The sequence below is a fragment of the Lissotriton vulgaris genome, chromosome 10, assembly GCF_964263255.1.
Source record: "Lissotriton vulgaris chromosome 10, aLisVul1.2, whole genome shotgun sequence".
NCBI lineage: Eukaryota > Metazoa > Chordata > Amphibia > Caudata > Salamandridae > Lissotriton > Lissotriton vulgaris.
In genome coordinates, this window is record NC_141698.1 from 69,741,671 (window position 1) to 69,767,320 (window position 25,650).

General features: G+C 46.6%; 2 protein-coding genes across 2 annotated transcripts in view; one reads left to right on the forward strand and one right to left on the reverse strand.

Annotated features, from left to right (window-relative positions):
• Positions 1-25,650, forward strand: part of RPL3L (ribosomal protein L3 like) — an 88,390-nt gene that overhangs the window by 40,596 nt on the left and 22,144 nt on the right. The window lies entirely within an intron of this gene.
• On the reverse strand, positions 500-5,488 carry LOC147684683 (uncharacterized). The gene is made up of 2 exons (XM_086942383.1): positions 4,556-5,488; positions 500-934 (listed from the first exon to the last, which is right to left on the reverse strand). The coding sequence occupies exons 1-2, from the start codon at positions 5,486-5,488 to the stop codon at positions 500-502; spliced, it is 1,368 nt and encodes a 455-aa protein (XP_086798509.1).

Consider the following 25,650-nt stretch of genomic DNA (forward strand, 5'->3'; position numbering starts at 1 on the left):
GCTCTTGAGTTCGTCGGTGAACCATGGGGCTTTCTTGCTGCCGGGTCTGCTGGGCGGGGTCCTCAGTGGGGCGAGTTCGTCCGCGCAGTTGCTGATTGTAGCAGGCGGGGGAAGGATAGGCAATACGCTGATTCTAGTGGTTCTCAGTTTTATTTTAGTATACAGAGTATCTGAGCTTTTCTTTCTAGTGCCTCGTGAAAGTCTTGGAGAACGGCTCCGTGCTGCTTTCCTGATGCCTGAATCTGAGGAGGCTGTTCTACGTCCTCGGTCGGGTGTCCGCCGAGGGATGTCTCCGTCGATTTCCATGGTGCTCGTCAGTTACCGGAACAGGAAAAAGAAAGGCAAGAAAACGGTGTATCAGTACCCGTTCTGTGTTGCTGTTACAGGGAGGGGAGTGAGGGACCAAACACACGTGAGGCACTCAGTAACTAAACTGCCGAGGTGAAGGGTTTTGTGCTCGGGGTAGGGAAAACACACCAAGGAGTTGGGGATCCCGGGTTTAGTCCGACGATACTAGTTTACGAGTTACCCAACCCCTTAACTTGTCACGCACCTGGTTAAGCCATACACCTCCCACGGGTGTATGGCTGGGCGGCTCGTGGTGTCGGAGGCCTCCTGGCGTCCCTTCTTTAACGTCCCCGGCTCCGTCTCTCTGTTGTCTCTCCTCGGACCCGGTCTTCCTTCGAACCGCCCCGCTTCCGTCTTCTTTCTCCTCTCTCCGTTCGTCCTCCGCATACAAGTCTCTCCTTAGCTCCGCTCCGCTTCCGTCTTCCTCCGCGTCTCCTCCTTCGCTCTGGGTGAACAAGCACACCCTTGATTCGTCCATTCCGGCATATGAGGTTTCCGTGTCCTGACGAGACTCCTCCCATTCCGAAGTCCATTCAGAATTAAAGGGCCAGTGTGTGGATTGCGTGTCTACCTCTGTTTCAACGTTCTGTGGAGAGGAAGAGGTAGTGTTTAACATTTGTCTACTCTCATATCCTTTACAGTCATTGCTTCGTGTTGACCCCGCTGTGTTACACACCTCCCCCTCCGGACACTCACGATCGGGGAGTGGATGACGGGATAAGAAGTCCGCCCCAACATTCTCACAGCCTTTTCGGTGATGTATAGCAAAGGAGTATGGTTGCAGTGAGAGGAACCACCGCAAAACTCTCGCATTATTAGCTTTATTGCGTGCCATCCATAGTAAGGGAGCGTGATCTGTAAACAGTTCAAAACGCCGGCCTTCCAGGTAATATGCCAGTTTTTCAATGGCCCATTTAATTGCCAGGCACTCCTTCTCGACAGTTGCATATTTTAATTCTCGAGGAAACAACTTCCGGCTGACATATAAAATTGGGTGATCGAGGCCATCCTGACCGGTCTGGGAGAGCACTGCCCCAATCCCATAGTCCGAAGCATCAGTGTGTAATGAGAACGGACGAGTGAAATCAGGGGAAACCAAAACTGGTGTAGAGGTAATCACGGACTTCAGAACTCTAAATGCCTCCTGCATTGGTACGGTGGGATGCACGGGTGAAGATGCTCGCCCAGCGTTTTTCAGAGCGTCAGTGAGAGGGGCGGCAATGTCCGCAAACTGTGGGATAAAGCGTCTGTAGTAGCCCACCAGTCCCAAAAAGGAACGCAATTCCCGTCTTGTGGATGGGAATGGAGTGTCAGCAATGGCCCTAACTTTCTCGATTTGAGGTTCTATCAAGCCATGTCCCAAGACATATCCAAGGTATTTAACTTTGTGAAAAGCTAGTTTGCATTTCTTAGCGTTGACAGTGAGGCCAGCCTTCCTAAGCGCTTTTAAAACCACAGACAGGTGTCGTAGATGAGACTGCCAATCAGGACTGTAAATGACAATGTCATCCAGGTAAGCCGATGTAAAATCCGACAATCCTGCGAGAACGGTGTTCATGAGGCGCTGAAATGTGGCAGGCGCCCCATGAAGGCCAAATGGAAGGACCGTGAACTCAAAATGACCCTCCTCTGTTGAGAATGCTGTTTTTTTGATGTCTTCGGGTCGCAGAGGCACCTGCCAATATCCTTTTGTTAAGTCGAGGGTAGAAATGTATTTGGCCTGTCCTAGTCGCTCAATTAACTCGTCCACTCTAGGGATGGGATATGCGTCGAAGAGTGAAATGTCATTAAGAGCCCGAAAGTCCATGCAAAACCTTCGGCTGCCATCGGGTTTAGGGACCATTACAATGGGGCTAGACCAGTCGCTTTTCGATGGGCGAATCACCCCCAATCGCAGCATTTCGTCTACTTCAGCTTTAATCGCCGCCCTTCTGGCTTCGGGGACTCTGTAAGGTTTAATCCTAACCTTTTTGTTGGGCGGTGTGTCAATACAATGTTCCGCTAGGGAGGTCCTCCCCGGTCTGTTGGAAAAAACATCCCCATAAAGTTCCAAAGTCTCCCTCAATTCTTCCTGTTGGTGGGCCTTCAGTTCCTCATTATGAACAAGCATGTCAATAGTTGAGCCCTCTAACCCTGGTGTAGTAGCCACATGGACGTCCGCAGGAGGAGGGCCTAACCACTTTTTCAGCAAATTTATGTGATAAGATTGCTGCTTCCGTGGCGTTACCTGCAATTGATAACTAGTACTACCAATGACCCCGACGACTTTAAAAGGACCCATCCACTCTGCTTTGAATTTATGGGATGAGGACGGGAGCAGCACCAAAGCCCAGTCCCCGATATTAAGGCGCCTCCATTTTTTTCCTTTGTTGTAACTAGTCTGCTGTCTATGCTGACTAAGATCAAGATGGTCCAACGCCAACTCCCTTAATTTACCCAGTTTAGCTTTCAGGTCCCTGGCATACTCAAGAGTAGTTTTTGCCTCCTCTGCCCGTTCATTAATCCAGGCATCCCGGGTCATTTCCAGCAATGAACGAGGTTGTCGGCCATAAAGCATTTCAAAGGCTGACACGCCCAGACTACTCTGTCTCTGGGCCCTAATGGCGTATAGTGCCAAAGGTAACATCCGATCCCAATCTTCCCCACTAACCTCCATCATTTTACGAAGGGTGGATTTAATGGTCCGGTTGTAGCGTTCCACCAGTCCGTCCGTCTGCGGATGGTAAACTGAGGTACGGATCTGGTGGACGTTCAATGTGGCACAAATTTCCTTCATTAACTTCGACACAAATGGCGTGCCCTGGTCGGTCAAAATCTCCTTCGGAAACCCAACCCTACTAAACAGCTCAATCATTTTGTCCCCGACCTGTCTGGAATTGGCCACGGACAACGGAAAAGCCTCGGGGAACCGCGTGGCATAGTCAACCACAACTAAAATGTGTTGGAACCCCTTTTTAGTTTTAGGCAGCGGACCGATAAGGTCCATGCCGACCCTCTCAAAAGGTTTGCCAATGACTGGCAATGGTTGCAAAGGAACTGCCTGTGGTCTAACCATATTCTTCATTTGGCAAATCTCACAGGACCTGCAGTAAGATTCGGTATCTTTATAAATACCGGGCCAAAAAAATTGCCTGAGGATGTTTTGGGTTGTTTTCTCGGCGCCGGAGTGCCCGGCGATGAGATGGCTGTGAGCGAAGAAAAGGACCTGCTCTCTGAAGGAGACAGGCACCAATAGTTGGGCAGGTTGCCCCTCGCCACCTATTCTATACAACAGGTCATGATCAATAATAAACCCTGGAAAAAATTTTGAGTTTGCATCTCTCTGATGTGCTTGTTCCCACGCGTTGAACAGCGTGGGATCACTGATTTGCGCAAATTTAAAGCTTCTATCAATAACCCAAGGATCCTGTGTCAGGAGCGAATTCACTGTCTGTGTACGTGTACCTGACGAGCCAAAACCCTTAGCGCCTCTTTCTGTGTCGTCCAGCTGGCGGAGTACCTCCAGCCTGGTTTCAGCTATACACTCACAAATTAATTGTGCCACTCTATCTCCTTTTCTCACTTGGAAGGGTTCTGTACCAAAATTAAACAGTAGGATTACAACATTACCTCTATAATCCTCGTCAATAACACCAGCCCCCACGTCAATAAAATGCTTTGCTGCTAGCCCTGATCGTGGAGCAATTCTCCCATAGCACCCGGGAGGGACTGCAATTTGTAGGTCCGTTTTGACAAGGGACTTCCCTTTGGCAGGAACCACATAATCATATGCACTGTAGAGGTCATAACCCGCTGCTTTTGCGGAACCTTTAGTGGGGGACGTCGCGTTATTAGACAACTTCATAACTTGGAGGTTAGGTCTAAGCTGACGTTCTATTAGGGTATTACCCTCCTCCCCTGTGTGGCACACTGTTTTTAGTTTGTCCTTAAACATGTTCAAGAAACTAGGGTTATCTGTCCCAATTATTATATCTTCGGGTAGGTTGGACATTACTCCTACTCTTACAGTTTGTGGGGGCACCCCAGTCTGTTCAATTACAATGTCAGCAATGGGGTAGGGCCGGATATCCCCATGAACACATTTAATGTTTACTATCCCCTGGGGAACATATTGCCCTGTTCTGACATAGGGAGTTTGGACTACCGACTGTCGGCAGCCTGAATCTAACAAAGCTGATAACAAATGACCATTGACGTTCACACTTACTCTAAAAGAGCCTCCCATCTCTGCTGAAAATAGTACCGCCCTGGGGAGGTACCCGACCTCCATTGGTTCCTCTTCATTCCTTTTCTTGGGACACATCCGGGCAATGTGTCCCCATTGACCACAGTCGAAACATTGCGGCCCTGTGTTGGCCATGTTCTCAGTCCTCCACGTACGGGGACGGGTGGTATCTTTTCCTCGTGCAACCGGCTTCTCCAGTCTTACTACTCCCTTCCTTTCCATCTCAAACGGAAAATTTTTAGGTTGAGCCCGGGTAAATGATGAGGCCATCTCCACTGCTTGGGTGGTTGTTAAATTGTTATGTTGGCGAAGCCACTTTTGAGTAGCGTAGGGAAGAGCCTCAAGAAATTGTTCCAAGTATATTCGGTCAAGTATTTCTTCTTTCGTGCTGGTAGTGGGTGTTAGCCATTTGTCCGCCGCCATTTTTAATCTCACGAATAGAGTTTTGGGATTTTCCCCTACAGAACCTCTCTCTTTTCTGAATTTTAGGCGATATGCCTCGGGATCTAATCCCAAATGATCTAGGATTATTTTCTTGATTTCAACATAGGTGGTGTCTCCTCTTGGATTTGCTACTTGGTAAGCAGCCTGGGCCTCTCCGCCTAAGAGAGGTGCCAAAAAGAATGGCCATTTTGCAACTGGCCAGCCACAGGCCCTCGCTGCCCTCTCGAAATTTAATAAGAATGCGTCGGGGTCTTCTCCCTGTCTATATTTTTGCAGAGATACGGCCGGTGCCCCATGGGTTAGGGTCCTCTCCGTTGTCCCACCCCTCTGTACTGGGTCTGCCCAGGGTTGTTTCTCTTCAATGGCTTTCTTTAGTATCTCTCTGTCGGCTTGTGCAGATACTAGGTGTTGTTCTAACACCCACTCAATTCGTCCTTGACCCTTAACTAACTGATCTACAACTGTCTCCATCTTGACTCCGCAGATGGTGCCTATGCCCGCATTCTCCACCACTGTAGCAGGCGGGGGAAGGATAGGCAATACGCTGATTCTAGTGGTTCTCGGTTTTATTTTAGTATACAGAGTATCTGAGCTTTTCTTTCTAGTGCCTCGTGAAAGTCTTGGAGAACGGCTCCGTGCTGCTTTCCTGATGCCTGAATCTGAGGAGGCTGTTCTACGTCCTCGGTCGGGTGTCCGCCGAGGGATGTCTCCGTCGATTTCCGTGGTGCTCGTCAGTTACCGGAACAGGAAAAAGAAAGGCAAGAAAACGGTGTATCAGTACCCGTTCTGTGTTGCTGTTACAGGGAGGGGAGTGAGGGACCAAACACACGTGAGGCACTCAGTAACTAAACTGCCGAGGTGAAGGGTTTTGTGCTCGGGGTAGGGAAAACACACCAAGGAGTTGGGGATCCCGGGTTTAGTCCGACGATACTAGTTTACGAGTTACCCAACCCCTTAACTTGTCACGCACCTGGTTAAGCCATACACCTCCCACGGGTGTATGGCTGGGCGGCTCGTGGTGTCGGTGGCCTCCTGGCGTCCCTTCTTTAACGTCCCCGGCTCCGTCTCTCTGTTGTCTCTCCTCGGACCCGGTCTTCCTTCGAACCGCCCCGCTTCCGTCTTCTTTCTCCTCTCTCCGTTCGTCCTCCGCATACAAGTCTCTCCTTAGCTCCGCTCCGCTTCCGTCTTCCTCCGCGTCTCCTCCTTCGCTCTGGGTGAACAAGCACACCCTTGATTCGTCCATTCCGGCATATGAGGTTTCCGTGTCCTGACGAGACTCCTCCCATTCCGAAGTCCATTCAGAATTAAAGGGCCAGTGTGTGGATTGCGTGTCTACCTCTGTTTCAACGTTCTGTGGAGAGGAAGAGGTAGTGTTTAACATTTGTCTACTCTCATATCCTTTACAGTCATTGCTTCGTGTTGACCCCGCTGTGTTACACTGATCCACTTCGTGAGGTTGTCGGCGGCCTGGCTGGGGTTCGCCGAGCTGGCGGGAGGGTGCTGGCTCAGGGAAGCGGCGAGCTGGTCGGCTGTGATCTTGTTCCAGCTTCTTCGAGCAACCTGTTGCTGGTAGTGGTGGACAGTCGTTCTTCTGAAGGTGAAGTGGACGCAGCTGTGGTCCGTCCAGTGTAATCCAGTGGCGTGGCTGAAGTTGATGTCTTTGCTGGATGAGAAGACGGCGTCGAGTGTGTGTCCGGCGAGGTGGGTGGGGGTGGACACCAGCTGCTTGAGTCCGAGGTTGTCGAGCAGGGTGATGGTGTTGCGGTCGTTGTTGTTCTCCAGGTGGAAGTTGATATCCCCCAGGAGGATGTAGTCAGCGGAGGTGAGGGCATGCGGGCTGACGAAGTCGGCGATGTCCTCGCTGAATTGTGTGCGTGGTCCCGGGGGTCGGTAGATCAGGGTGCCTCTGAGGGTGGTGTTCGGGTCGGTGCGGATCTGGAAGTGTAGGTGTTCGGCGGTAGTCAGGGTGTCGTCGGTGTTGGTCGTGATGTGGTTGGTGTCCCTGTGGATGATGGCGATGCCTCCTCCCATCTGGTTGGCGGTGCAGTCCCTCCGGGTGATCTTGTAGCCCTCTGGGATGGCGATGGCGATGTCGGGCGCTGAGGAGTCGTTCATCCAGGTTTCCGTGAGGAAGGCAACGTCAGGAGCTGTGGTGTCGAGGAGGTTCCAGAGCTCGATGGCGTGTCTGTGGACGGAGCGGGTGTTGAGCAGGATGCACTTGAGGTGGTTGCTCCTGGTGTTCGGCTTGGCGGGTGCTGGTGCGAGGCAGGTCCGGATGCAGGAGAACTTGCAGGCGTGGCAGCTGAAGGGTCCGTGGGTGCGTCTCGGGGTGGCTCGGTAGCATCCCGGGATTCGGCCGGTGTTGAGTGCGTTGAGGGTGGCGGCGTCGTACGTCCGGCGGGCGGGCTGGGGTCTGTGGGGACCAGGGGTCCTGGCCCTGGGCGCGGTCCAGGCACGGACGGGCGCAGACGGGCTTGCCTTTGGCGCACCTTCGGCGCTCATTCGGTGCTCCCGCTGCGCGCGTCCGCTGCGCGGTCGCTCTGGGGGCGTCATAAGTGAGGAGCCTGGGAGGGCGGGTCAGCTGGGTGGCGAGGCCGGCGAATGGGATGGAGGTGGGCGGGGCCGCAGGGAGTCAGCGGCGGGTGCTTCTGGGCGGCGGCCTCGGCCCGGGGGCAGGCGAGGCGGCAGGCGGGGTGATCCGGGCGGCCCAGCGGCGGCTGGGTCGCTCTGTAGCTGAAGGAGGTCGCGGGAGGCGGGAGGGGTGATCCGAGCGGGCCCAGCGGCAGCTGGGTCGCTGAAGCAGGAGCTGGCAGGCAGCAGGAGTGGCGGCTGGCAGGAGGGGTGACCAGGCCTTGACAAAGGCACAGTGGTCACTCGTGGCTCTTCCCCTGCTGGCCCCTTAAGTGAGGAGCCTGGGAGGGCGGGTCAGCTGGGTGGCGGGGCCGGCGAATGGGATGGAGGTGGGCGGGGCCGCAGGGAGTCAGCGGCGGGAGCTTCTGGGCGGCGGCCTCGGCCCGGGGGCAGGCGAGGCGGCAGGCGGGCTTCAGGTTCCTTCGGCCATAGGCCATATGATGGTAGGCTGGTACTTTTGCCATTGCCCTCTGGTCATAACTTTTGTCTTTGTGGTATTGAGTTTTACATGGTTATTCATCATTTATGTGTTTAAGGTATGAAGGCAATCATCAGGTTGTGAATTGTAGATGTATTTGGGGCTGTCCATTAAAAAAAATTATTTGGGTGTCATGTGCATAGTCAAACAGGTGACGTTGTACAATTTAATCAGATTTTGTAAGGGTTTAGGTAGATGTTGAATAACAGAGGGGACATGATGTACCCTGAAGGAAAGTTACGGTGTTGTGTAAGAGGAGATTATGTGAAAGATCGTTGGTAGACCACACTTTGTCTATCTGTTGGATAAGAAGCAATCCATTTTAGACAATTTACAGAGATTCTGTGATAGTAGAATCTTTGCAGTAGCGTGTTGTGGTGGACAGCGTCAAATGCACTGATAAATCTAGAAGCAACAAGGCATCTACTCAGTTATTTTCCACTGTGAGGTTTAGATTATCGCAGCTGGATTTTATGGCTGACTCTGTGCCCCTGCCTGGTTTGAAGCCTTCATGTTTGTCTGACAATAAGCCATAATGTTTGGTAAGGTTATAGAGGTGAGTAAACACTCTCTCAAATTGTTTTCCTCTAAGAATGGCACAATTGACATGGGCCTGTAATTTGCTGGGTCAAGGTTTTTCTTTTTGAGGAGAGATGTATTGTAGGACGTTTTCGGGTCAGGTGGGAATAAACCTACTTCCAGGGACTTGTTGAATAGCCACTTGGTTACCTCCGCTGCACATGTTGATCAAAGGATATCTTCCAAGATTTGTAGAAGTGGTGGGTCTGAAGGAGATCCTGATGGTCTGGCTGAAATGATAATATCAAGGAAATATTTTTGTGACAGGGTATTGAAAGTATGCCTTGATGAATGGTTATTGTTGTCGCTTTCTGCAGTGGTTAGGTCATGTGATGTCCTCATTCTTCTTAAGGTAATTGTCCATCTTAATTTTTTAGATCAATTCATTAGAAAATGTATAACAGAAGTCTTTGTGGTGTTTCCCTGATTAGGCACTCATGATCGTGGAATTCTGTTAGAACTGTATGTAGTTCTTTGGAAAGGCAGTATGCTTCAGTTACGCACATGTAGTAGTGGTGTCTTTTTGTGGTTCTGATGGCTCTTGTGCAGGCTCTTTTATAGTGGTATAATGTGCTTGTGTCTGTTTATCTGTTGATTTTCTCCATTTGTGTTGTAGTATGTTGAGCTGTGTTTTCATTCTTTTGATACTGTCACCAACCCATTTTTTTTTTTTTGTGTTCAACTACGGATATGGTTTTTGCTGTTATCTGTTGGATGTTAAACAACTTCCTCAGACTATTCCAGTGAATATCAATTGTATCCTGCTTTGTCACTGACATAAAACACCAATTTGACCACACTTGCCCCCAGATGCATCAAGAACCATTTTGCTATTCCTTAATAGCAAAAAATAACGATTCGCTATTAAGGAATAGCAAAATGCAATGCATGAAGAAATCACTAAAAAAATAGCGATTTCTTAAAATTCCTTAATTGCGACTCGCAAATTGCGACTCGCAATTCCCCTTCGATGCTGATGACGAGCTCAGCTCGTCATCAGCCACGGGGGGCGTGTGCGGATGACGAGCTGAGCTCGTCATCTAACGCGGCCTTTAGAAAAAAGCTGCGTAGCGGAAAAATAACCGCCGCAGCGATGCGGTTAAGGAATACCTCCCCATTCATTCCTATGGACCTAGAGGCCCATAGAAACGATATGGGAAGACATTCTCAATTTGCGAATCGCAATTAGCGAATCGCAAATTGAGAATGCGATTTCAAGGGTGCAGGGGTGTCCAAAGGACACCCTGTTGCACCCCTGAATGTGATCTGTGCACATATGTTGCGCACACACATGCCCTTAGGGCATGTGTGTGCGCAACATGAAACTTTGAAAAATGCACTTCAGGGCATTTTTCAAAGTTTTTGCAAATTGCCATGAAGTTCAACTTCATGGTAATTTGCGAGCCCTATTAGCAAAATCGCTATTTTTTACACTTTAATGCATTGCATTTAAGGAATCTCAATTTGAGATTCCTTAAATGCAATAGCAATTTAAGTAATCGCAATTTTGTAATTTCTTAAATTTTGATTTTTGCATTTGGGATGATGCATCCAAAATGCTAAAATACTGGAAATGAATGAAATTAAATTAAATTAAATTTATAAAGCGCATGGCTGCCCGGGAGCGTCCCAGCGCTATAGAACAAGGTTCTACTGTATAGGGAAACCGTTACTTAGGAGTCATGGGGAAACAGAAACGTCTTCAGGAGCTTTCGGAATCTAGGATAACTTGGTTCAGTACGGAGTCTGACAGGGAGGGCGTTCCACAAGGTAGCCGCATTAACTGAGAATCGACGTCCCCCTGTTCGAGCCTTCTTGACTCTCTGGATTTTGGCTAGATTACCGTGAGCAGAACGGAGAGTCCTAATGGCCTTGTAAGGGTGAATAAGACTTCCTAAGATAGGGGGCCCCTTCCCCGGTGGTGACTTGTGAACGATGCAGAGGGACTTGAATTTAATTCTCTCACGTATAGGTAGCCAATGAAGGGCTCTGAGAGAGGGCTTAGCTGAAGATCTAGGGGACGTGCCAGTGAGCAGCCTAGCTGCCGAGTTCTGAACACGTTGGAGGATATTGATAGTGGCTTCCGGGGCGGCTAAAAAAAGTGCATTGCTAAAATCCAGCCTTGACAGAATTAGACCTTGGACCAACTGCTTCCTAGAATAAGGTGGTAGTAAAGTGAGAATCTTCCTGGCAGATCGGAGTAAACCAAAGCAAATACCCGCTGTTTTATTTGCATGGGTCTTATTTATTTATTTATTTATTGGACATTTGTAGAGCGCCTGGTTACGCCACCGGCGTGTCCCCGCGCTATGATAAGTGGAGTGGCTGCCGCCCCCCCCCCCCTCCCACAGAAAGCTACCTGCTAAACAAGTGGGTTTTAAGTTTCTTCCTGAACAGGATCTCAGATGGTTCCAAGCGCAGTTCTAAAGGCAGGGCATTTCAGCATCTGGGAGCGAGGTATCTAAAAGATCTTCCTCCCATGCGCGCCTTCCTTACTCTGGGAACCTTTAGCAGTCCAGTCCGCGAGGACCGTAGATTGCGTGTAGGCTCATAACAGGTCACCAGACTCTGGAGCGGAGCAGGAGCTTTGCCGCTCAGAATGCGGTGGCATGTGGAGAGGGCTTTGAACTCCACCCTCTTCCCCACAGGGAGCCAGTGGAGGGCCTGGAGAGCTGGTTTAGAGGGTGACCTCCTGGGGAGCCTGAGTACAAGTCGCGCCGCAGCATTTTGGAGCACTTGAAGGCGGCCCAAGACCCTGCCCGTGGCCCCCAGATATAACAAGTTCCCATAATCAAGTCGTGAGGTGACCAGGGCGTGCACCAGTGTCCTTCGAGCAGCAATAGGGAGGAGGTCTAATACTTTCCTTAAGGCTCTCAGTACACCAAAACACAACCCCGTCACCCGGCTGACCTGGGGACCAAAGGCAAGATCCGTAGCCAGCCACACACCGAGGTTCCTGGCCTCCCGGCAGGGGACGGGGACTTCACCCAAGCAGGGCGGCCACCATGCCGACGACCAAGCAGACGGCCCTCCCCCCACCACGAGCACCTCGGTCTTGCTACCGTTCAACTTTAAACAGTTTGCGGACATTCAGGTTGCCAGGTCTTGCATGCAATCCTTGAAGATGTCCGCTGCAAGGCCGGGTGCACGCGAGAGGGAGATGACCAGCTGCGTGTCATCGGCATAGGACACCAGGCGTAGACCGTATCCTTCCACAATGGCTGCTAGGGGGGAGACATAGATATTAAATATGGTTGGGCTCAGGGACGAGCCCTGAGGCACGCCCTGGCCCAGCCCAATCTCCTTCGAGTAACAGTCACCCAAGCGGACCTGAAAGCACCTGTCTGACAGGAAAGATTTGATCCAGCCAAGCGCTTCTCCTGATACCCCTCCTTCATTCAGACACTGTAGCAAGATGGAATGTGCTACAGTGTCGAATGCCGCGCTTAGATCAAGTAGGATCAAAGCCATGGTTTGGCCCTCATCCACACCCTGTCGTAATGCTTCGACCGCCATGAGTAGCGCAGATTCCGTCGAATGACGGGGGCGGAAGCCAAACTGCGAGTCATGGAGTAGAGATGCCTCCTCCACAAAATGCATAAGTTGTAGGTTGGCTATTTTTTCCGCCACTTTAGCCATATAGGGCAGGAGGGAGATTGGGCGAAGATTGTCAAGTTTTTCGAAGCTGACATTAGCTTTTTTCTGCAGAGGAAGTACAACTGCTTGCTTCCAAGCATTAGGAACAGTCTGGGACTTGAAGGAGGCATCTAGTAGATGACGAACATAGGGTTCAATTACTTGCAGACTGCCCTTCAACCGACTTGGAGTAGTTGGGTCTCTTGGAGAGCCAGATTTTATCGACCCGCCAATGCGGAGAAGTTCCTCAGTCGGAGGGGTGACAAAGGTGGTTAGTCGCTGTTCCCCTTTGATTTTAGTGGTTTCCAAGTGCGTAGGGCTGTTGTCAGCCTGCTGAGGGAAGGAGCTGTAGATGTTTGCTACCTTATTTGCAAAAAACTCTGCGATACGATCACAGCCCTCCGTTGTGCAGAGTTTCTTGGGCACCACAGCAGGCTTCCCTACCGCGATTGATTTATAGATTGAGAAGAGTTCCTTAGTGGACTGTTCTGCTTCTTCAATCTTATTGCAGAAATGCAATGTCTTAGCCTTTCTTATCAGTTTATGGTAGCTGCGCCTACAGTCTATGTACTCTGTTTTGGCGTGGGCCGTGTAGGCAATCCTCCATTGCCTTTCAGCGCGTTTACACGCTGCTTTGGCCACCCGCATATCCTCATTATACCATGGAGCCGATCTCTGAGCGTGGCCTCCCACTTTTGCCACGCCGAGTGGGGCCACCAAGTCCAGTGCTTCCGTGATACGCTGGGCTAGGTTGGAGTTGATTTCTTCCACTCCCTCACCCCCAGGGTTGCCCTTCGCAGTGAGCGCCTGATTGAATTTGCTTTGAGAGAACGCCGCCCATCTCCGCCTAGGATGTTTATCAGCAGGAGGTTCAGTCGGTCGTGCTCCCAGCAACTCAATAGTGAACGGGATGAGATGGTGGTCCGACCATGGGATAGGGACCGGGTTCTGAGCTTCTACTTGATCCCAGTTTGCGAAAATCGGGTCAAGAAGGTGGCCCAGTTGGTGGGTGGGGTGCTTTACTTTCTGCTCAAACTGCAGTCCTGCCATTACTTGACAGAAATCCCTTGCCACCTTGTCCGTAGGGGTATCTAGGTGTAAATTCAGGTCACCCAGAACTAAATATTTGTCAGCTCTTAATGCCGCCTCTGTGACGCCTTCTACTAATTTCTCGATAAATGTTGCTGTCGAGCCAGGCGGGCGATAGATCAGAAGGCCCTTCAAGGTGAAGTTGCCACTTATCGAGATAGAGAAGGCTCCGGCTTCACTATCCTCAATTTAATGAGAGGTCTTGCTCAAGCCAGACCCCCAAGCTCTTGAGCTCATTTTTTGGGTTGGGAAAGTCACCTAAGCAGGCTGGCCAGGGTGTACAGGGTAAAGATGTTAAATGGTGCCCAAGGAGCATCAGCTCAGTTCAATTTGAGACTTGATCTGCTCATCCATGAATATATTTCTATTAGGCATGAATAGAGGTTTTCCGTGCAGTGCCAGTGCTGGTCGCAAAGGGGCAGATTCTGAGAATCTGCCCCTTTGCGAGCGGATTTTTGCTTGATGAATCTATGCCTTGGTGTTCTGAGTAATTCAGAAATTCACACAACTTCCCACCTAACCTCACTACTGAGGTAAAATTTCTGGTTAACCCCCATCTCTCCATATCCTTTCATATTAAGCATGCAATACATTTTTCAAGAGCCAATTTCTTCTCCTTGAAAAAAATGAAGCTATATTTCAACCTAAATACCTTTGACTGGTCATCCATTCTCTTGCCATTCATGACTTATTTATGCAAATTGTAGTCTGACAAGTACTAACAAGTCCACCTTGGCAAAACGTAACGCATTTATGAACTCCATCTCTCAATTTTTGTCAGTGCAAATTATTGTGACCACATCACCCCAATCTATTGTGAACTACATTGGCCCCTGCCAAAGCCAGAATTAAGTTCAAGCTTGACTGTATTATGTAAAAGCTGTTTACTTCCAAATGTCCAGTAGAAGCAAGAAGCAGAGGAGGAGAACAGTTTTTCAGACTCAAATCAAAGTGGTTCAGATCACATCTGGCTGCTGCTCAATTCTTCTCCTAAGTTGTCCCTTCTATTTGGAACATTTTACCCAAAAACAACAACAGGTAACTCTTCTACAATGCTGGAAAAAATCTTTTGACTATCTTTCCCTGTAACTACTCCACCTTAATCCTGCCCTCCACTACTCTTTCTTCCTGGCTCTATATGAACTATGAGCTACATTCCTGTACTTCTGCCCTAATCATAACCCCCCTTTCTTCCTGCTCCTCCTTTCTCCCTTCCTTTCAATGTTCCCCTCACTGTGCATGTACTAGAACCTTTGTGTGTCTATTCAATCTTTGTAGAATTTCTTTTGAAGTATTTTATAAAAATACTTTCAGATTTGTTATCCTTGACTTAAAAACAAGGCACACATGTCAGACCTTCCTAAATGCAGCACCAATGAGCAGGCAATGCCATGTTCCTTGGAGGAAACAATGTTTATCTCTTCTCCTGTCCCAAAAGAAGTGCCACATCAAGAAAGATAGATACACTATGAGAAAGGTTGGCTGTACCATATTTAAGGTCACCATAATAACTTTACCATTATTGAATAGTTGGTAAAAAAAAACAAGTCCTTCTGGGCAGTTGCCACTGGGTAGTTATCATTAGGTGATAGGCTTTTCCATGGGAAGATTATTTTTTGTTTCACTAATAACGTTGCCACTGTTTGACAAATCTTCACAAAACCTTTTTTTTAAAGTTCATCAACCTCAGCTTCTTCCAGGAAAGTTTTGAGGTGATCCGTCAAATGGGTGCAAAGAAAAAGCGGGCGACCCAAAAAAAGAATTACCCATGCAATTTCCACAGGGACTTATGGACAGCGCTACAGCCAAAATTTCTGAACAGAATTACCCCAAATTTGGCAGAAAGCTAGACCTTTACTCTGAAAGTGAGCATTTTGTGATTTGGTGTAAATTCATTCAGTAGTTTTGGAGAAATAATGATAAAAGTATGTATATATATATATATATATATATATATATTAACTGTTGGGTTGAAATTCAAGCCTTTTCATTGGCTGTGGGGGCCATTTACGTGGATCAGTATTGTCATCAGTTATGTCGTTTGAGATGTCATGAGTTATCATCAATGATGTCACTAAACATGTTATGAGTGATGTAATATGTGAGGTCATAAGGAATGCATGGAGGAGGCGCAAGTTACAGTTAGCTCACTTAACTATAATTGGCGAATTTCAGTCCTGTTTCAGGTTTAAAATGTATCACTATGACTGACATTGTCACTTAATTAAACGTCCCTTTAACCTTTGTTTGAAAATGAATATATTATATTTTGTAGGATCTTATATAATGTATAGGCTTGCATAAAATGCATAAATAGGATTTTGTATGTATGTGTACACACACACATATATATAAAGGGATTGGTGTTGTTACAACGCAGGCTATTACAACGCCTGCTGTTACAACGCGGTTTTTACATCGCATACCACTACAACGCATAGTGCTTTTAAGCGCTGGATAGTGATTTATTTAATTTACTATTCCAACTCCAGTCCCCGTGGATAGTAGGGAAGGTGTTGGATAGTAAATTAAATATATTCCCTATCCTAGAGCGCCCCCCAGCGCAATGCGTTGTAATGGTTTGCGTTGTAATGGTTGCGTTGTAATGGTAGTGCGTTGTAATAAATGCGTTGTAAGTGATGTTTCCCATATAAATATATGTATACATGTGTACATGTGTACATATGTCTGTATGTTTACAAACATACTTAAAATGTGTGATTAAAGCACTTTAAGCAAACAACACTGCTTTGCAGTAAAAAAAAAGGGTACAGAAGCTAATGTGTTTGGTGAGGTACTGTTTGTGCTTGTATTTTCCTCTGTTTCCTCCTGGCACATATAGCAGCTGTGCTGGTGGGACATAAGGGGGTCCAAGACAAAAAGAGCTGGGCTTTTCTATGGATTCCGCCGTGTGCAGTATAATATTGATTTTGTCGGTTGGTTTATCTCATCACCAATAAACTGAGTTGAGTTGGGTAATAGTAACAGACCCTAATATTATTCAGGAAGATCCTGACTCTGAGGCTGCAGCTCCTCTGGTGAGCCCTTGGCTCAGGACCAAGAAGTCTAGAATTACTCAGTCAGCAGTGTAAAAATATCTCCTGCGTTGCGTGCACACCCCATCCTAAAGTGCTCCAGCTATGGGAGATGTGTTTATTGCTGTCACTTGTTTTAAGGTTTCTAGTGTCCGGTGCTGGAGGGAATCTTCCTATAGTTCTCACAACAGCCTCACTCCCAGGTCAGAATCACCTGATGCTCTGAATTCAGCATTACCACCTGGCTGTGCTGATGGATGTGAAGAAGGCAGGGCAAGTAGAAGGACTTGTTCTCCTCTAGTCATGGACATGGTCAATATTTTATATTTTGGTTGAAATTCAGAACCATTTTTCTGGCAGCAACATAGGCATCTGCTTAAAATTGCAGTGTCCTACAACTGGCTTTGGCAATGGCCTTTTCTATCAATTCTCCCTCTGTCCTACCAGCACACTATCCACATCAGGCACAATCCCAGGCACACACAGTCACCGGACACAAATAACTGAATTACGACCTGACATTATCTTTGGAATTAAGTAAGGAAGCATCCTCATTTTCTGGAGGATGTGCTTTGAGGGTCAAGTGCTTGAAAGAAATGGAGACGGTGCATCTTCCACCAAGACCTCTCTGGACAGTTCGAGGTATAATTTTAACACTGTTTTCTGGACTCTGTGGGGCTCTTGAGTGGAGTTATTGGCAGCTGGTACGGTCCATCCAAAGCTCTACCGGATAACCATGGTGGCTTGGTCATAGGTCTTCGGTCTGACAACCCCACATGGGATTGGCTGGATATTTCTGTTAAAAGTATGACCCACAGCTTTCTTTGATTTAAAAAGATCATGTATATCCCTTGGTCTACTGATGATAATCTTTGGTCAGAAATACATTTGGAAATTGATGCTAAAATTTCTAAAGAAAAACATGTAAAATTGCTATACGTTGGCAAATGTAATCTTTATTTATTTATTTCAGAGTTTTATATAGCGCTGGCAAGACCATTGGGTATCAGAGCCCTTTACATCATCGTCCGGGCAATAATCAGCCAATCACAGTAAAGTCAAATTGCAGTTTCGAGAGTCGAATCATTATCAGTCAATAACAATACAGTATAATTGTGGAGTCGAGTGTCGAGTCACTGTGTAGACCTTGAGAGAGAGATACATATAACGAAATGGTGTTTTTAGGGTGCGTTAGTAGTTATTTCCCGGGGTGATTAAGGTGCCGATTTAGCAGGAGTTTAGTACATAAATGTTTGATACAACCCGCAAACGAATGGACGTTGAAAAATATTTAAAGGCTTTTGTAATCCCCAAAACCCAAAATGACTAACATGATAGCTGATAAATGTGGGAAAACTACTTAATGATATCACTGAGATGGGTTGTGTAATGATTAATGAGTGATGGGCCTAATTTACTCCTAATAGTAGAAGTAGTGGTACCTCTGTTCACTATATTTTTGTCCAGGTAGATCTTTCTCACACCTTCCTGGTATGACCATAGTTCAAACAGATGTAAGTGATCTGTTCTTACAGAGGGATCTTATGTCAGGCAAACAATAATCGGGCCACTCTGGGGAGTCAAAAATAATACAATCTTCCGGACCACTTATATAATTTCCAAACTAAAGTGCATCTCTTCTTACCTTCCTTTCTCTCTTGTCTTCTTGTTTTTTTAATGGAGGGTGATGCATATGCAGAATTTTGAGCAAATCATCTAGTAGGCAATTGTCAAGAGTTATTTATGTATGTATGTATGTATGTATGTATAGGCGTTCTTGTATAGCGCTATCACTGTCACCCGACGGGCATCCTGGCGCTTAGACTATGATGACACAGAACATGATTTTACCAGCTACCACTCTATTTACATTGCTCTGGGGAACAGGTGAGTCTTTAACGCTTTTTTAAAGATGGCAAAATCTTCCAGGCCCCTTAGACCTAACGGTAAAGAGTTCCACAGCCGCGCTGCGGTAATCCTGAAGGACCGTCCGCCCATCCGGTACCTTGAGAACTTGGGTACTACCACCAAGTGAGCTGAAGCTGACCGGAGTGGTCTTGATGGGAGGTACAATGAAAAGAGATCCTGCAAAGGGGCCGGGCCTTGACTGTGTAAAGCTCTAAAAACCAGACATAGAGCCTTGAAGTTCACCCGTTGAGAAATTGGGAGCCAATGGAGGTCCCTGAGTGCCTTGGCAGAAGTATCCGAGCGCCGTTGCAACAGTGCCAGTTTGGCCGCGAAATTCTGTATTCGTTGGAGTTTTCCTAATTCAGTAGTTGGAGCCCCCAGCAGCAATGCGTTGCAATAGTCGAGGCGACTTAATATTATGCTCCGCACTACCTCTGGTCTTGCCTGTGTCGGAAGCAAGGGTAGGATCTTTCTCAAGGAACCAAGTAGAGCCATACAATCTGATTTTGAATCCTGTTGGTGGGTTTTAGGGCTTTATCCAGTCATTGTGATCACTGGAACAAGGTGCTTACTGTTTGTTATGCAAAGCTACTGCATATATTTGTATTTATTCTAACATTGTTTTTCCCACAAGTTGATAAAATAGTACATTGTGATTGTTTATATTCTGTTACTATGCGAGTTCATTCAGACGAGTAGCGTTTGTTACTTGGCCCTGCACCCCTTTTTATGGTTGTTTACTGCAGCACCTACATGACAGGACATCACCTTCTTTCTTGCAGATCCCCTGGTCAGAGCTCTTTCTAAAAGCCATATCATCTCTCTTGCAATGTAGGCTGCAGGTACCAGGAGGGCATAAGCCAAATTAACAGCCAGCATCCTATCAATGCAAGAGTGTACTGCCAACAAGGTCTCACTGGCCATATTCTAACTCTGGAACAAATCCTTGGTGACCTTTGAAATTGAGATTACAAAGGAACCTGGGAGTTCTGGATGTAGGTAAGAGCCCTCCAGGGTCATTGGAGTTGCATCCTGCCTTAGACCTCCTTCTATGCAGATTTGCTGATTTGGCCATGTCAGTGTTCCACCTTTTGACCTGCAGGTCAAAATGGATGTTATCCGCAGGCATTTACTGAGCCATTCTGTGATGTAATTTCATGAAAAAGTGGGTAACCCAATACACCCTTGGAGGCTTGGGCGATAAAGATACACTAAAGAAGTTTGCCTACAAAGGATTTTGTTTAGAAAATATTTTTAGAAGAATCTATAGGTTACACCCTATTTAGTGGTGACCAACAGTTTGAATCAAAACCAATCATAAATGGTTTCAATGAAAAATATAAAAAAGAAGCAACAATTAGAACATAGAACACGGGGTGCAAAATCTACTTCAGGAAAAACATATATTTAATATAGAAAAATCATGGAATGAGGATTTGAAACAACCAAACCAAGAGGTCCATTAGGATGGCGGACGGATCGCCACCGCCATGTAGGCGGTGTTGATCCGTCCGCAATCCTTGCCCGTCCGCCACCTTTCTTCCCCCCACCATATTACAATGGCAGGGGGGATCGTGGCGGAGGGGAAGACCGTCCCTTGTAACAAAATCCCTTGTAGGCAAACTTCTTTTGTGTATTCTGTGATGTAGACACTTCAAATTGGAAGTCTGCATTGAATGCTGCGTGGCACCTTTTGGAGAATAACCCAACTTTCTCCCATCTCAGATCCAGTTGGCATCACTCCTGATAGGTTACTAAGAAGTTACTTAATGTACCTATGAAATATCCTCATTGTGCTACATGCAGATAAGGACGCTCAGACGCTTAGCTCACAGCCCAGCAGCGACTCATATCAATCTCACCTCTATCTGATGTAAAACGCATTATTTTCTAGAGTGGAGGATATCCACCTACACTTCATTGAAACCCCATTATTTTACAGCTCCGTTGATGTGCATTTTTGACCAAATTCTCATGTTATTGAAAGATTTGTTTACTACACAATGCAATTAACAAACCTACGAGTGAATATCTCCACCTCCACCTTTTTTATCTAATATCTCTGCTCACGTAAATGTACTACTTTGTAGTAACCGTCGTTGGTACTACAGCAACTGGTTGGAAAATGAGAAATGTTTACATCAAAATGGGAGGGGATTTAAGCATAAGTAAGGAGGGGTTTAGGAAGGGACTACAAAGTAGTACATTTACACGTGCAGAGATCCTAGATTAAAAAAAGGTGAAGGTGGGAATTTTCACTCGTAGGTTTATTATTTTGCATTTTGAAGTAAGCAAGTATTACTACTGTAGTGCTACTGCACATACTACAAAATACCGTTTTCGAACAAGGCCCTACGTTTCAAGAAAGGACTGAGGGACATATTAGAAAGAACCTCGTTAAAATTATTGCAGTTTTAGCGGCAGTTGGGCTTGCTAATATGGTTTATAGAATTCCAATAGAAGCCCAGGCTAGAAGTCCTGCACATCTGACCTGAGCTTCTATTGGAATTCTAAAATGCATATTATAGCAAGCCCATTATCGCTGTTTTAGCTGCAGTTTCCTGCAGCTAAAACTGCGATAATTTTAACGAGGTACTTGCTAATATGCCCCTGAGTTCTACAACCATTTTTGCGATGGACAGCCAATTTCTGAGTCCCTTTAAAGTGTCTAACCGTTGTTCTGCTAGGCTATAGAATAAGACTCCGGGCCTCATTCTTAGAAGATAGTAGGGAATTTGCTCTTAATGTTTTGGTTAAATCTCTCACTATTCCAAACCGTGCAAAGAATTCAAGAATGTGCTTTATGAATTCTGACTCTCCACATAGGGGCAACTTAAGGAAGCTAGCTAAGATGAAAGAGGGTTAAGTTCTATCGAAGTTCCATGTCTTAGTGATGTATGAGTTTTCCACGGAAAAGGGGATCCAATGAGAATGTCTCATTGATCCTGGTGAGGCATCCACTAATTGTGTGTTACGTGATACAACCTGGTATAATACAGTGAGCAATGTGGCTCGCTGTGCACAGTTCCTGTAAGTAGCCATTAGAAGTATGAGAAGGCAGAATCTATGGTTGTTGCAAAACTAGAGGGTATATTTAAAAGGGGATATCGCCGACGTTCTGGTGGCAATATCCCCTTCTCCTTATTTGCAAAGCAGTGTTAAGCTCCTTACCGTGGCTTAACGCCTCCCTGTAAATAGGGCCTCTTTTGTGGGTGTTGCAGCAGGCGTTCTGCCGAAACACCCATTGCCTTTTTGATGCTGCCTCATATTTACAAGGATGGGGCAGGGCCGAAAACTAAGGCCAGGTAAAACCTGGTCTTAGGATGGAGATATGAGGAGAAATTATTATTTTCTCCTTGTATTTTGCTCTTTCTGCAGCACACATAGAAAGAGCAAATCGCTTTTTAAGATTGTTTATGTGCTGCAAGGTTGCCCCTTTAGCACAGACACCCTTGCAACATGACACAAGGGTGCCTGCGCTGGAGCTAGGTAACTTTATTTGCGTCCGCACTAGGGGAAACACAGGGGTTCGCTGTATTTTTGTAAATACTGTGCATCCCTGCTTTTTAAAAATGTCGGAGCGCGACTTTACCAATTCTGGTGTACTACTGCGCTCTGACATTTTGTTGTAAATATCCCCCTAGGTATTCCAATCTCTTGCGAATGCCCCCTTTATTTTCAAGCAGCTGGTCGCTGACAAGTGTTCAAGGCATGTACCGTTGATGACGTTGGAGTGGAGACGCGAGGAAGGACACAGTGCATTAACTGACGGCGGCAGACGAAAGGAGACGCCCTGAATCAGAGTGAGCCCAGGGCAAGCAAGGCCCTCGCCAATATCAGGCACCCCAAGCAAATCGTAAGGCTTGGCAGATTACAACACCCACATCAGCCTGTGTGATACTCTCCACTGGAATTTGAAGAAATCTTGTTGATCCTGAAGAGAACCCCGCAATAGGGGGTTCGAAACGCGTCGATCCTCAGTGGTCATTTGTCAACTATTTAAAAAGATTAAAAGGACTGGATTGGGACATGACATAATATGACCCTAATAGTTTAGAGTGTTTGAAAATATAAACTGTAGGATTCTACCTTGTTGAAAAACAACACTTTTTGTTGACACTTGACATATACCTCATTGGTATTTTCCTTGTTTGAGTGTGAATGTTTTGAATGCATGCAGTGAGAAAGGTTGGTATGGATGTGTTGTTCAGCCATGATGTTTCTGTAAATTTTGTATATATCTGTATAGTTTTTGTATAATTGTATATGCACAAGAAATATCCCTTGAAAAAATGAAAAAGTTCTCTAACCTAGAAAAAAATGACTAAAATAAAATAGTGACGAAATTGAAAATAGACTGTTATGCTTTATTCATAACAGCTTCTTGACTAAAAATTAAAGAAGTCAGCTCAGTATTGGCAGTTGTGTTGTTGCTTTGGTCAAGTGTTCAAGGATCAGCAGCTTTGGAGGATCAGGTTGCCCACTGCCCAATAAAAACTGCAGCCCACAGACATCAGTGGGCGGCTGCAGCTGTATCCTGATGGCAGAGCGATTACAGAGAGGAAACAGAGTAACATAGCAAACTTGGGGCCGGGACAAAATGTAGGCAAACGCTCCTGTGCTGCCCCTGAAGAGCTGATTCTCTGTATTTGATGTTTTTGTGTCATTTCCTTTTGGGTGGCAATAGCATCATCGCAAGATAGAACCATTCTGACACTGAATACAGTATATGGGTGCTTTTATTTTCGTTTATATTTTCTGTAATGATTCATCATTTGTAGAATTTCCCACACTTTTATTATACAAATGTATTTTCAGGTTAGTTGTGCTAGACTTAAAGATGGCAATGAGCCTTTTCCATCTCTGCACACAGGAATGGTCCTCGGAAGCTTGTTTCCGGTCCAGGGAAGCCATGGCTTGGCAGTTCAGGCTGGACTGTTCCCATGAGGCACAGGGTCAGACTGATTTGCATATGGCCATGTCTGAACTGGGGTGGCAGAGTGGGCTAAAGAACGGTGATGGATTAAACCCAGATCTGTTGACTAGGTGTGAGTGTTTGATTGGTTCAGATGCTCCGTCCATTACCACCCCCTTTTGTACCACCCAGGAATGGAATGACATACTTGTATCCTTCAAAACTGCCCCAATCCTGCACTAATTTAGGAAAGAACAGGAGACGCACCACTATAAAGAACACCACATTAAGAGGCAGTAACAGTCCACTTCCGCTCTCAGATTCTAGCTACCCACACTCACTTGTTGCCTGTCTCATTGCCTTTGACCATTTACAGTTCTCCGACGCATTTTGGCTAGTTTTTCACTGTACAAATAGATATACATAGATACAAATATACATATAGGTACAAAGTGAAAACGTTTTAAGGTTCAAATTAGTATTTTGTTCATTATTGTTTGACACACAATCAATGTACTATTTTAAATAAACTTCTATTTGAAAATCAACATTTTAGAGCTAATAGTCTAAGGCAAATAAGTAATTCATGTTTTAGGCCTGGCTGACCTAGATCTCAATAGGGACAGCTCCTGTTGTGGCCACTGTTTGGGTACCTGTTTGCCAAGTTATTGTTCAAGGGAAGTCCTTTCCCACAAAGCTCATGTTCAGCGAGTATTTGGATGCAATAATTTGAATTCAGTGCTTGACCACCTTAATTCATCCTCATAACTTACCTTTCCATCATTTTGTATCAGTCTTGAAAATGTATAGCTGATCGTGAGCATAAGGTTGAGTTAGGTTTTGAACCCAGCTGTTCAAATGCAAAGTAGGAGCTCTTTTAACCCCTTGGCCGCGGCGCTAATTTCGCCACGGCAGGGGGGGTGAGTGCGGCACCGCCATGCTCGTGACGGAATGACGCCTTCATGAGTCATGGGTGGGCTGTGCTCATGACGGCGTGGTTCTGTCACGGCCACACCCGCTCATTAATTCGCCCGCACAGGCGGGGAGTTAATGCCGCGGAGCGGCAGCCGCATGACGGAACCACGCCGTCATGTGCACACGCCGCCCATGGCTCATGATGGCATGGTTCTGTTAAAAGCAGGCAGGGGGTTGTGTTTGTTTAGCAGACCATAGCTCCTCTCTAATAAGATACCTCACAAAGTAAGGTGTCGATAAATATATCTCGTAGGCCTATCTTACTATTGCACTGTAGGTTGTAATCAACAAGCCGTCTAACAGATTTTCAAACCTAGGGCCAGATTTATCAAGGTTTTGTGTTGCCCTTGCACCATGCAAGGTGGCGCGTAACCTAAGTGAGATTCATCAAAGTCAAGCAAGGCCACCTTGCGCGGCCCTGCGTGTCTTGATAAATCTGGAGTCACGCTGGGTAGCGCAGATCGCTGCCTTGTGTTACTGTTCCCCAGGGAGGTGTTCATTGGGCAGACCGTGGGTATTCCCACGCATCTGCTCATAGATTTTGGTGCATTTCCAGATTTACCGTTAGTGTTAGACCTTAGAATGCTTCAAAATGCTACCCCTCCCAAGGTGAGGCATAACGAGGAGAAATAACTTTATTTGACCCAACGTCAAAACAGCACCCTGCACCCAGGCGCCCCTGTGCCACTGTGGGTGCACTTTGTGTGCTAAACTGGATCCCCCTTTGCCCTGAATCGAACACCAGGAGCTTTGTTCCCACAACCCAGTGGCCTGCTCGTAAGCAACCACCAACCGGTGGCCCCCTACTCCCTTTGGATAACATTGGGCCTCAGCACTCGGCTGCCCTAGTGCCGCTGAGGGTTTAACAAGAGTGGATCCTTGACCCTGGGCGAACCCTTGTTTTAACCCCCGAGAATCTCAACCCCAAAGACGGATTACTTACCTGGTAACCGGTAACTTCATTTCTCTCCATAGGAACCTATTGACTGTTTTTCTCTGAAAAATGTTTTGAGTTGATTTGTATGGGAATCTGAAAAATAACAATTGTGCAAAACTGATTTTACTTACCTTTTCTCTAAGAAATGTACCAGTGGGATATCTAGACATATCAAACTGAGTGGAAAAAGGAATCTAAAAAGGAATCTAAAAAGTAACTAAAAACTCAATTTAAACAATCCTTTTTCTCAATTTTGCCCCCATGCCATAGGCACTGGAAGTAGGGGAGTGCAGGGAGCTGAAAACATCCCAAAATAACAATGCTGGAGTTCAGAAGGGAATGAGAAACAAACAGACCTTTAAATTTGTTTTTTCTCTTGTCGCTTTTGGTGTGCATTTAAAGACATAGGTCAAATGTTAGTCTCTATCTCCCAATGAGCTTGGTGTTTAC